Source organism: Gossypium arboreum, chromosome 5, assembly GCF_025698485.1.
Source record: "Gossypium arboreum isolate Shixiya-1 chromosome 5, ASM2569848v2, whole genome shotgun sequence".
NCBI lineage: Eukaryota > Viridiplantae > Streptophyta > Magnoliopsida > Malvales > Malvaceae > Gossypium > Gossypium arboreum.
The window spans coordinates 1,211,681-1,224,418 of NC_069074.1; the positions used below are offsets into that span (position 1 = coordinate 1,211,681).

The 12,738-nt window shown below is 33.9% G+C and overlaps 1 protein-coding gene across 1 annotated transcript; it reads left to right on the forward strand.

The window, feature by feature from the left end:
• The first annotated feature begins 2,603 nt into the window (after window positions 1–2,603).
• Window positions 2,604–4,128, forward strand: LOC108485641 (transcription factor MYBS3-like). Its single transcript, XM_053028763.1, has 4 exons — window positions 2,604–2,748; window positions 2,954–3,271; window positions 3,394–3,590; window positions 3,695–4,128. The coding sequence occupies exons 1-4, from the start codon at window positions 2,724–2,726 to the stop codon at window positions 3,947–3,949; spliced, it is 795 nt and encodes a 264-aa protein (XP_052884723.1). The 5' UTR covers window positions 2,604–2,723; the 3' UTR covers window positions 3,950–4,128.
• The last annotated feature ends 8,610 nt before the right edge of the window (window positions 4,129–12,738 follow it).

The following is a 12,738-nucleotide window of genomic DNA, read 5'->3' on the forward strand; positions in this document are numbered from 1 at the left end:
GGGTTTTAAGGATAGTAGTATGTCAGAATCGTGTAAAAATGGCTTAAAAATGGTGAAAAATTAGTTTACCACACGGCCTAGCCACATGGGCGTGTGCCCAGGCCGTGGGCCCCTTTGTTGCTTAAGAAGTTGTAAGTCAGAACTGCCCACGGGCTGGCCACACAGCCATGGGAGCCACACGGGCTGGCCACAAGGGCGTGTGCCCCTAACTTCAAGAAAGTTTTTTCAAAGTTTTCTAAAGTTACCGGTTTAGTTCCAAATCACTTCTAAAGCATGTAATGGGCCCCGTAAGCCTATATTAGGGACTTTATGGTGAAATTTCAAAAGTTTTAATTTGGAATGCAAAATTATGACTCGATTTTGTATAAATGCTAGTGTATGAGTCCGGTAATACCTCGTAACCCTATTCTGGCGATGGATACGTGTTAGGGGTGTTACATATAAGGTTTTGAGAAATGGGTTAAACGACATCAAATGTTGTCTCTTTCACCTTTCTTCTTCTTCTTATTTGCTTCTTTGTTGTCTTCTTCTTCTTCTTTTTCTCAGATATACCACCCAAATGGAGATGCAAATTAATATTCTATGGGGATTGCAAATAAGTAAAAACCGACATGAAAAAGGGGGGAGAAAGTGAAAATTTTCACATTGAATAATGCATACATATTTTCCAAAAGGTAAATGAAAGCTTCTATTTGTAAATGAAAGCTTCTATTTTCGCTCTCTCTCTCTATTTCTCTCCACTTCATCTAAATATTGAATAGGTACATATGTTTGCCCCACTTCAAATTGGGAATTGGGTATTTTTCATTGTTTTTGTTGGTTGTGCAACTCATACTCTTTCTCCCCCCATAATTTCCCTTGTGTCTTATAGTTGAACTGGATAATTTTTAATCATAAGAAATTCTATTTTCATTTTTGGTCAATCTCTTGAGTTACCCATAATTGCAATATTTCTGTTGTTTTCTGAGCTTTTTTTTTCATGTTATTCTTGTCGAACATGGTAAAGTATAGGAGAAAGCTTGATGCTCTCTTGTTCTAGACAGTGAACTATTGAAATGAGAGTTTAGCTCTATCTGATTTTACCATGTCAATTCCCCTTTCTTCATATCCCACACCTCCAACACTATACACTCTTTCTATTTGTATCATTTTTTTCTCTCTCTCTCTTTCACCATTTTGGTGCCTTCTATTCACCTAACCAAAGAAAGCAGGTCGGACAGCAGTCGTTGTTGGTAGGAGAGCTCATTGGAGGAGATCGGACAGTGGCCAACTGTGTAGAAGTAAGGAGCTATAGTAGGAACAAGAAAAAGAAGAAAATAAAAAAGGGGAAATGAGAAAGAAAATAAAAAGAAAAAGAGGGCCAAAGAGGACACAACACGTAGCGACGCACAAGTGACCAGCATTGCCACGTCAGCAAAAAAGTAACGCGTTAGACTCGGGTACCAATATAGTGGACAAAAAAAAAGTTTGAGTATCAATTTAAGACAAAAAAAAACTATAAATACTAATATGGGAGAAATGGACAAATTCAAATAACAAATTTATATTTAACCCTTATATTTATTTAATTTATAAATAAAAAATCCTTTTATTTTCTTTCTTCTTTATTTTATAACAAAAGTCAAATATTGTTTCACAATTCTAATATTTCATTATAATGAAATAAATGAAAATGTTTGATAATAAAAACTAGTCGAATTGACATTCACATTTTTTATTTTTAGAATTAATTCACAATAACATTAAGCATATAAATTATTTATTTTTATGCGAAAGAAACAAATACCACATATATTTATTAATTCATTTAATTATCAATTTATGGGGTTCAAAGTTTGAAACACCTGATTTTGTAAGATACTTCTTATCCCTTTCTTTCTCAAGTCCACGCCTCCAAACTATTGGAGGATCTTCGTCTTCCCCTTTCTTTCTCTCGTATTTCTTTTCATTATTATTTTAATTTTCTTCTATGTCTTCATGTTTTGTTAGTTTATAGGAATGATTTGTTGGAGTCAGCAATTAGAGGAATTTATATGTATTTGTATGTGTATCAATGTATATAAATTATTTAATTTGACATTGTTGAAAGGATTTTACTTAAATATTACTCTCGACTCAAATAAGATTAGATTTAGATCATAAAATGGAAGAAAATACCTGTGGTCGAGAAGGAGGAGACAAGGGTAAGGCATGACCCCTTAAAATGAAGAATTATAGTTTTAGACCTCAAAATACATAAAATCTTAAATTAATATATAATAAAATTATAATTCTCACATGTTAAAATCTTAATTTAATTCTTTTAAAAGCCATAAAGATACAAGTTAATACAATAAGGAAATTACAAGTTAACTCTTGTAACAATGTATAATTTGATCTCAGTATTAAATTTTATTATTTTTATTTAATCCTATCTATGTTTATAAAAATTGTATATAAATTATTATTAAGCTAAGCCGGAAGTTCAATTTTGATTTATTTATTTTGTTATCTTGAATGCGAATCTCAACATATTCTGATTTAATTTTCAAAAACATATACCGCATAGATGTATATATCATGCTTGCTACATTGTCCATGGATGAAAAATAAAAAGGAAAAGAAAAGATGCGGAGCATGAGATAATATAAAAAAAAAGAAGAAATCTATTAAGAGAAGTGTGGTATTGTATTTTTCATCTGTTTGGAACCCCAAGTAGGAAAAAAAATATCCAATAATAAACTATGTCCATCCAATCACCTTCTCTAGGTATGCCTCCATTTTCATAAACCCACACCTACTCCATCATCATATATACCTCCCAACATATCTCTTATTTAATTCTTCTTCTTCTTCTCTCTCTCTCTCTCTCTCTTTCTATTTTTCCTTTTTTTTTTCCTGTCTCTGATCTCTGTGTCTGTTTGAGGTTGTTATTTTTGGGTGTGCTTGATTTGTTTGAGCTTTGTCTGGACAGAAATGGGCAGGAAATGCTCACATTGTGGAAACATAGGCCACAATTCAAGGACCTGCACCACTTTTAGAGGGTCTAGTGTTGTGGGAGGACTTAGGCTTTTCGGTGTTCAACTTGGCATCTCTTCATCATCATCAGACAGTATGAAGAAGAGTATTAGCATGGATTGCTTATCGTCCTCAGCCTCTCCTTCATCTCCCTCTCCTTCATCTTCTTTGTCTTCTCCTAGAATCTCCATGGATGAACTTTCTGATAAAACTACTTCCAATATTGGTTATCTATCTGATGGTCTCATGGCCCCATCTCATGAAAGAAAGAAAGGTTTGTTTCTTTTTATCAAACAAACTCATTAAAATAGAACCATACTATTCATATCAGGTTGTGTTTGGTAAGATTTTTTTTCCCTAGAAAAATAAATAACCAGAATTGTTTGGATTGGTTAGGAGTTCCATGGACAGAGGAGGAACATCGAGTGTTTTTAATAGGGTTGGAGAAGCTAGGGAAAGGAGACTGGAGAGGCATCTCTAAAAACTTCGTTACTACAAGAACTCCAACCCAAGTTGCAAGCCATGCTCAAAAGTATTTTCTTCGACAGTCAACTCTCAACAAAAAGAAGCGCCGTTCCAGCTTGTTTGACATGGTATATATTATATATAATTATATAATTATCATATCCCTAGTTATGGTCCTTCAGTTTACATCCTAATTAAAAATCTAACCAGAGACATCCTATGAACATGACAGGTTAGAAGCAGTAGCATGGTTGCACCTTATGTTAATACCTCAAACTCCCAGCATCATCATCATCTCATGTTCGATAAGTTGCAGTACGGATGCATTGATTCTCAGACAAAAACATCAAATGCAACAGCAGAATCCATGTCTTCAAATCTGGTGCCCGATTTGGAACTCAAACTTGCCGCCCCAAGACCGGGTTTAGAAGAAAACAATAAGTCATCCCCGACAACCCTCCTTATCAGATCTATTAGCGTTACTTGACAACTTCTGCTAAGAACAAAACTGAAATGAATAACCATGTAGTTCATGTTTAGACTGATTAAAATGAAGCCACCTAATACTAGTGATTAGTAGCATTATTTATGGACATTTTCCAGATTAGTAAATATTTTCTCAAAATGATCAATAATTATTCCTTTAACATTATCCTATTTAGACAACCAGTTTTGTGGACGATACATTATGGTTTTTTTTTTTCTTCTTTTGGATAATCAAGGTATTCTCAGACTTTTGTCTAGAGATGATGTTATAACAGGGCGGCAATATTATTATTAGTAGAAGCTCGGCTTAATTCATTAATTTGTCGATTATTGCTGGCGATTATATATAATCAGTTATTCCTATGGGCCTAAGCCTAATTTCCCCACGGTTTTTAGTATGGGAAATAGCATCATATTGATATATAAAAATTAAATTAAGTCATCATCTTCATCAGTTCCTCATCGAAAAAACCCAGAATTTCCTCCTTTTTTTTTCTTTTTTCTTTCTCAATGCATGTTAAATTGGCCAAATCAAACTACCTTTATGTTCAATCTATGATTTGCAATGGTGACAACTTTATCGCTTCATTTTTTGGTGCTAGCTGTGTAAACAACGACAGTTGTGGAAAAGAACCAAACTGATTGATCATCATTGAAGATAAATCTCTCTTTTTTGACAATTAATGGAATCCCAGCATGTGAGATTTTATCAAAATTGACCAAATTAAAACGAGGAAAACCCATGTTATTAAACTTTTAATTGAAAAATCTACATTTAATACCAGGCCTCTGCTTTGACAGGAAACACTTGTAACTTGTGTGTTTTTTTTTCTAAACAGCTGATCCAGATCCTTCTTCTGTTCTTTTATAGGCTGCACTTTTTCCAGAAAGGTGTATTTGTGGCACATAACATAACTGACATTGGTGGATAAATACATAAGAAAAGACAACGTATATCTTGTCCCAGCAGGTAATCTGGGACCATTTGCTATATTGGCTTCATCATAGATTGAAATTTCACCTATAAAGAAAAAAACATTAATCTGGAATTTCCAATAATTAATAAAAGATAGACCCAAAGAAACCCAACTTACAAATTGGGAAAGGAAAATGAAATTTTGACTGCTGACTTTTTCTTTTTTGAAAGTCATAATTTTAATCTTTTGAAAGTTCAATGAATATATTTACCTTTTTACAGTGTTTTTCTTAATTCAACCTACCAAGTATTTTTTTTTTTTTAAATATCTTGGAATTTTAAATTCATGTACATTGAATTGGTGGTGGTACATACATGCATGCATTATCATCACTTGAAATGACTCCAACAAAATCGGTACAATGTTTATACATATATATACAAAGAAAGAGATTGTGTGACTAGGCAATTGGCACACCTTCGATTCAAGGCAATTTTTGGACTCCACCCTTTTTTATGAAGATAAGGAAATGAAGCTTGTCCACCACATGCCTCCAATGATCTACAATAACAGTACCGGCATTGAATTTTGTTACCAAAATCTTTTATTTTGTATTAAAATATTAGTGAATTTCAAATTGGGTATCGAATATATAACTGTACGTGACATTCAATTTCAGTTGGAATAATATAATGATTAGTATTACAGTGGAAGGGGACGTATCAAAACTGTCTGTGCTATATTCGGTTTGTAAAATTATGGTTAATAATAAATGTCATGTTATTGTTAAAATAGGAATAATATAATTCCAAATCACTGTTATTGTTCAAATATTTTATTACTAAAATGTGGTGTTGTAATTAGTAAATTAGTTATTTTCCACGCACCCTCACTTAAGTTGATAGTTCAAACTTAGCTGTTGTTTCATAAATTAAAATATTATATATTAAATTTAAGCTATATAATTTGTTTAGTATGTTCTTTAAAATTAAGTAGAAAATATAATTATATTGTTTGATAAAATGTAATTTTAATATTTTTAAAATTAAAATATTTTAAGATAATGTTAAAAATAAATTAAAAAATTTGAAAAATTTCACAACCTATTTATCATTTTTCACACTTTTTTATTGAAAAAATTTTTATTATTATTTTTCATTATGAATTATCTAATATGCTTAAAAAATCAAATCATCGAAATATTAATTTTCAGTTTATTTAATATTTTAAATGGATCATTAATCAAATCTTAGATAAATCCTAAATTTTGTAAATTTAATAAAAATATTGTAAATTTGGAGGATTAATTTAAATTTAAATTATAATTTAAGGATATCTTATGAATTAACCCTAAAAGAAGGGAGTAAGATCCACTCAAAACACTAGTGTCTTGTGTCTGTATGAATAAGATGGATTGGTTTGTCCAAAATTGAAAAATTCATATGAAATTCATTTTTCGTAATTATTATATAAATTTTTAAGACAGTGACCTTTCAACAAACAGACATGTTTTTATTTACTATCTGTAACATCAATGAGGTGTTAAGTTCTGTTCTCTGAAAAGTGGAAACCTATTATTAATAGTATTAATAATTATAAATAAAATTGGAAGAAGAAAACATAATTAATTGTAATTAAAGGATTAAATTATAATCACTAGTTATCCATGCAGTTGAATGCAGCAATCCCATTCCTTACATCTATAATTTATAATTATTAGTAAAAAGTAAATAAATAAACACACGGTAAATGTTGGGGTTTGAGGTTTTACCAAGTGGTTTGTTTTTATTTTACCTGAGAGTGAAAGGAGAGAGCTGATAAAAGAAGAAAAATAGGGAGAATGTAAAGGAAAAGAAAAAAATGATAAAAATTAGTTTTGTGTTATTCTTAAGTTAATAATTGAGATCATTTATATTTTAAATATTGATGGTTTTATGTGGTGTTTATTTTTTTTCATGTTACTTTCTAAATTTTTATCCATTCAATTTAATTATTTAAAATATTTAAATAATTATTTGTTTTATTTTTAAAGTGCATTAAAATTAAAAATTAAATTATTGTGATTTCAAATTTAAATTAAATGATTTGTTTAAAGAGGTGTATATATCCCTATTTAGAATCTGTGCTCTGTAGCCAATATGCATAGAATTTCTTTTATCACTCTTAAGTCAGATTTTTTTTTTTAACTCTAATATATCTAAAATAATAGATCCATGGTTTAGCTCACAAGTCAGGCATCCAATTTTAAACCATTATTTTAAGTTTAACTTTTATAATTAACAAAATATCATAGATATCTTTTTCATAGAAAAATATCATAGATATTAATAAAAATTTTCTATTAATTAATTATTTAAAGAAAAGAAGCTAAAAACCTAATCTCGGATGACGGGGCAAAAAAAGTAAATGAAAAATGGTGGATGTACAAAGAAGAGGTCTTTATATAGGCTAATTAAGTATATCTAAATAAAATTATTAAAGTATACTAAATTTAATAATAAATAGTTTTAAATTAAATTTTTTATTCATATAAAACTCTTAACTAACTTAAAAGTTATTCAAAATTCAGAATAAATAAATGATAAAATAATAAAACTTAATAAATACAATATTGAGCTCGTATATAATAAAAATTAACCATGAAACTCGAACTCAATATGATTTAAACTTGAATAAAAAACCCGAAACTCATAATTTTCGTAATAATCCTGTATAGAAATTCTTCTCACACAGTCTTCACTAAAACGCTTATAATTTGGGCTTCCGAACTCAAAATTGAGTGATTTAGAGTGCACTTCGAAGCTAAAAGATAATTCTTCAAACTCTGTGCAGACATCTAAGCCAATAAATGTCTGGATCCCGTCAAAAAATTCATGACAGGTTGACTAATTTTTTTAGCTTGAAAACTAACAACTTGGTTGAATTAATTTTAATAAATTCCACCTATTTTGTGAATGTATCATTTTCCCATTCCGTGAAAAGATTCATTTTCACTTATTGTCTTTGATCGAATATTGATTTGATTTGTTCGGCCTTTGATCTTGTTATTGGGCCTTGAAATAGCATAAGCCCATAAGCGCATCACATCTATGGGTTTGAAATTAGGCCTTGATACTCAGAGTATCAACATCATGTATATAGCCTCTTACGTGAGAATTTAAGGTAGAATGTTAGTGACGGGAGGAACGTTTGGCTTTGGGATGATGCATGGGATGGTAATCTTGGGCCGTTTCGAAACTTAGCCTTGAGGTTAAATGATCGTTTGGAGAATGCAAGGGTGCGTGATATGTCGATATGCATGGTGACCGTGGATCTGAGGGAAGTTTGGTCGACTGTTAGATTTAGAGACTTTGTTCCGGATAGGGTCAATACCAACACAGAGTGCATTAGCAAGGCCTGATACATGTTGGAATGACAACTCTCTAGGTCTTTTCACAATTCGAGGGGCATATAGCAGGTTTTTAGGTACTTTAGCTAGTGCTGGGAGTTGGCAGTGGAAAATGGTCTGGAAAAGTGCCTTACTTCCGAGAGTACGGTTTTTCTTATGGTTGGTATTGCGGGAGAGGATCTTGTGCAAAACTGAACTATTTCAAATAGGGCTCTGCGACAATAGCGGCTGTGCTGTGTGTGGTGCGCAGCTTGAAAGGGATATGGGAGTGATTATTTCTAGCAACGAAACTGTTAACATTAATGGAAGACAATTAATAATGGTTGCCATTAACATTAATGGGAGACAATCAAAAATGACAACCACCAACTTTGGAAAAGTGGCATGGGATAATTTTTTTTTGGTCCTTGAGATAATGGGCTATTTATAGTTTGGTCCTTGAACCTCAACTATAAATAGGCCTTCTCATTCTCATTTCATCATCCCAACCAATCTTTCTCTCTTAGTTTTCTCTTCTCCCATTTGAGAATTCTTAAGGAATTCTATTTGTTTGTAATATTTTGAAGATAGTAAAGTTATCATCGGTGTTAGTGCCCGAGGGGCGTAGGTATAATTTACGAACCTCGTTAAAACTCTTGTGTTCTTTTGTCCTATTTTTCTTTCAATATTTGAGGGTATAATAGTAGTATTTAATTGTGCTATTAAATTACGTTAGAAGGAACATTCTGACTAAGGAAAGACTTGGTATTTAAGAGATCCTTGTGATCCACCTCTCTTCCCTAGGAAATACCAATCTCCACATTGAAGATTTGATTAGGATAATCACATCTTCACACACTTTCTTCAACTCCCCAAATTCGATAAAGCTATCTTTTGTAGTGCCTACAAATGCGCTCTCGAGCGCCATACACCTGAAGGTGCTCAAATTCTCAGGATGTTAATCAAGTTCAAACAATGATTAAACTTGATTGTTGTTACCACCTTGGTCATCATATCTGCGGGATTATCTGCTGTCGGAATCTTCTGAAGTAGAATTTTCCTTTTCAAAGACTTCCGCACAAAATGATATCTTACGTCGATATGCTTGGTTCTTGAATGATAGACTTGATTTTTCGCTAAATGAATAGCGCTCTGACTGTCACAATATAGACTAATGTGACTTTGATCAACTCCCAAGTCTTTCAACAATCCATTAAGCCAAATAGCCTCCTTAACAGCTTCTATAACTGCCATATATTCTGCCTCTGTAGTAGACACAGCTACTGTAGACTGTAAGGTAGACTTCCAACTCACTAAGGCTTTCGCAAGAGTAAACAGATACCCCGTAGTTGAACGACGTTTATCTAAATCACCAGCAAAGTCGGAATCAACATATCCAACTACAAACTGACCAAGTGCTTCATCCTGTTCAAAAATTAAACCAACATCTACGGTTTTTCGAAGATACCGTAGAATCCATTTCACAGCTTGCCAATGTCCTTTTCCAGGATCATGCATATACCTGCTCACAACTCCAACAGCTTGTGAAATGTCAGGCCGCGTACACACCATCGCATACATCAAACTCCCAACTGCATTTGCATATGGGACTTTTACCATATATTCTCTTTCTTCTTCAGTTTTCGGAGATAATTGAGCACTAAATTTCAAATGAGAAGCAAGTGGGGTACTTACATGTTTTGTGTTTTCATTTACACCAAAACATTGTAACACCTTTTTCAGATATTGCTTCTGATTCAAGCAAAGCTTGCTTCTCTGTCTATCTCTACTTATCTCCATGCCGAGAATCTTCTTGGCCTCACCTAGATCTTTCATCTCGAACTCTTGATTCAACTGAGCCTTCAGCTTATCTATCTCTTTTTGGCTCTTCGAAGCGATTAACATATCATCAACATATAAGAGTAGATAAATGAAAGATCCGTCATGTAGCTTTTGCAAATACACACAATTGTCATATTTGCTTCTTGTGTACTTCGCTTTTCATAAAGCTATCAAATCGCTTGTACCATTTGCCTGGGATTGCTTCAATCCATATAGCGATTTGTTCAACTTACAAACCCAATTTCTACCACCAAAGATCTTTGTATCCTTGAGTGAGTCATATAGATCTCTCTTCTAACTCACCATGCAAGAAAGCCGTCTTAACATCAAGTTGAGCTAGCTCCAAATTCAACTGTGCTACCAAGGCCAACAAAATTCTAATGGAGAAATGCTTCACAACAGGGAAAATACATCATTGTAGTCAATTCCCTCCTTCTGAGCGTAGCCTTTAGCTACCAACCTTGCCTTATAGCGAACATCTTTCTTGCTAGGAGATCCATCTTTCTTTGCGAATACCCACTTGCATCCGATTGCCCTTTTACCTTTCGGTAATTGCGCCAACTCCCAAGTATTGTTCTTCGGAGAGATTGCATTTCTTCATCCATGGCGCTTTTCCATTTATCACTTTCTAAGCTTTGCATTGCTTCTTGATAAGTGATAGAAATATCATCATCAACAACGGGAAGGCGTGAGCCACCATATCGATAATCGAAGGTTTACGAATTTCTCTCCTTGGCCTTGCAAGCGCAATCGGTTCAGTGTACTTAATGGTTCTTGGGTCGAACCTCTTCAACCTCTAATTCCTTCATTGTGGCTGGAGAATTAGACTTATTAACTGGAAAATCCCCATCTGCTCAAACTCCACTGTTTTGGAGTACACTCCACCTATTTGTGGAGTATCGCTTGTCTGAATATCTTTATCTGCTACCTTTTTCAATGTGGCAGATTCATCAAAGGTAACATCTCTGCTACAGATCATTTTCTTTGTGTCTAAGCACCAAAGACGAAATCCCTTCACTCCAGAAGTGATTCCCATAAAGAGAGCTTTCTTTGCCCTCGGATCTAACTTTGACTCCTTCACATGGTAATATGCAGTGGATCCAAACACATGTAAGGAATCATAATCTGTAGCCGGTTTTCCAGACCATACCTCCATAGGAGTTTTTCTTTCTAATGCAGATGATGGCAAACGATTAACAAGATGGCCAGCGTATGTCACAGCCTCAGCCCAAAATTGCTTGCCCAACCCAGCATTGGACAACATACATCGAACTTTCTCCAGCAATGTTCGATTCATACGCTCTGCCACTCCATTCTGCTGCGGTGTATCCCTAACTGTGAAGTGTCGAACAATACCATACTCTTGGCACACATCGAAGAACGGATCACTTCTATATTCGCCTCCATTGTCCGTTCTAAGCCGCTTGATTTTCTTGCCAGTCTGGTTTTCGATCATAGTTTTCCATTTAAGAAAAACTCCAAGCACTTCATCCTTAGTTTTCATGGTATACACCCAAACTCTTCTGGAAAAGTCATCAACAAAGGTAACAAAGTAGTGTTTTCCTCCCAACGAAGGTGTTTTGGAAGGCCCCCACACATCTGAGTGAATATATTCCAAAATACCTTTTGTATTATGGATAGCGATGCAAACTTCACTCTCTTTTGCTTTCCCGAACACAATGCTCAAAAATTTTAATTTGCAAGCCTTTGCACCTTTCAACAATCCTTGCTTTGCGAATTTGCAAGGATTTTTCACGGCATGTCCCAACTTCATATGCCACAACCGCATTGAGTCCAAGTCTTTGTTCTTTGGAAGCTGCAATGATCGCTCCAATAACTGTACTACCTTGGTAGTAATACAAGTTATTTTTCCGATGCCTTCAATATCACAAGTGCACCGGATGTCACTTTCAAAACCCCATCTCTCATAGTAACAACCGAACCATTGGATTCCAAGGCTCCCAATGAGATGAGAGTTTTCTTCAAACCGGCACGCATCAACATCGGTTAGAACTCGGTTGATCCATCTTGATTCTTTAATTGGATTGAACCTATCCCAGCAGTTTCTGAGCATTGTCATTGCCCATATAAACAACTCCTCCATTTAGTTCTACTAAATCAGAGAACCACTCCCGGTTAGGGGACATATGATAGGTACAACCCGAATCCAATATCCACTCATCTGAATAGAACGACGATGATGATGCAACCAGTGATAGTTCAGAGTCACTGGTATCATGCTTTACAACACAAGCATCTACAACAGCTTTTCCCTTATTCTTCAGCTTTGGACAATTTTTCTTCCAGTGGCCTTTCTCATGACAAAAGGCACATTCATCTTTCCTGAGTCTGGACTTTGACTTTGATCTCCCCTTTTGAGTTTTCTTCCGAGTGTATGAACGACCTCGGACTACTAAAGCTTCTGTATCTCTGATTGAGTTTTTCTGTTTGTCCTTCTTTCTCTGTTCATAACTGTATAAGGCCGCACAAACTTCGCTCAGAGATATATCACTCCTGCCATGAAGTAGAGTAGTTTCTAGGAACTCAAACTCCTTAGGAAGTGACCCCAACAGCATCAAAGCCAAATCTTCATCTTTGAATGTCTCATCCATATTCAACAAATCGGTGACTAATCGATTAAATTTGGTGATGTGATCATTCATT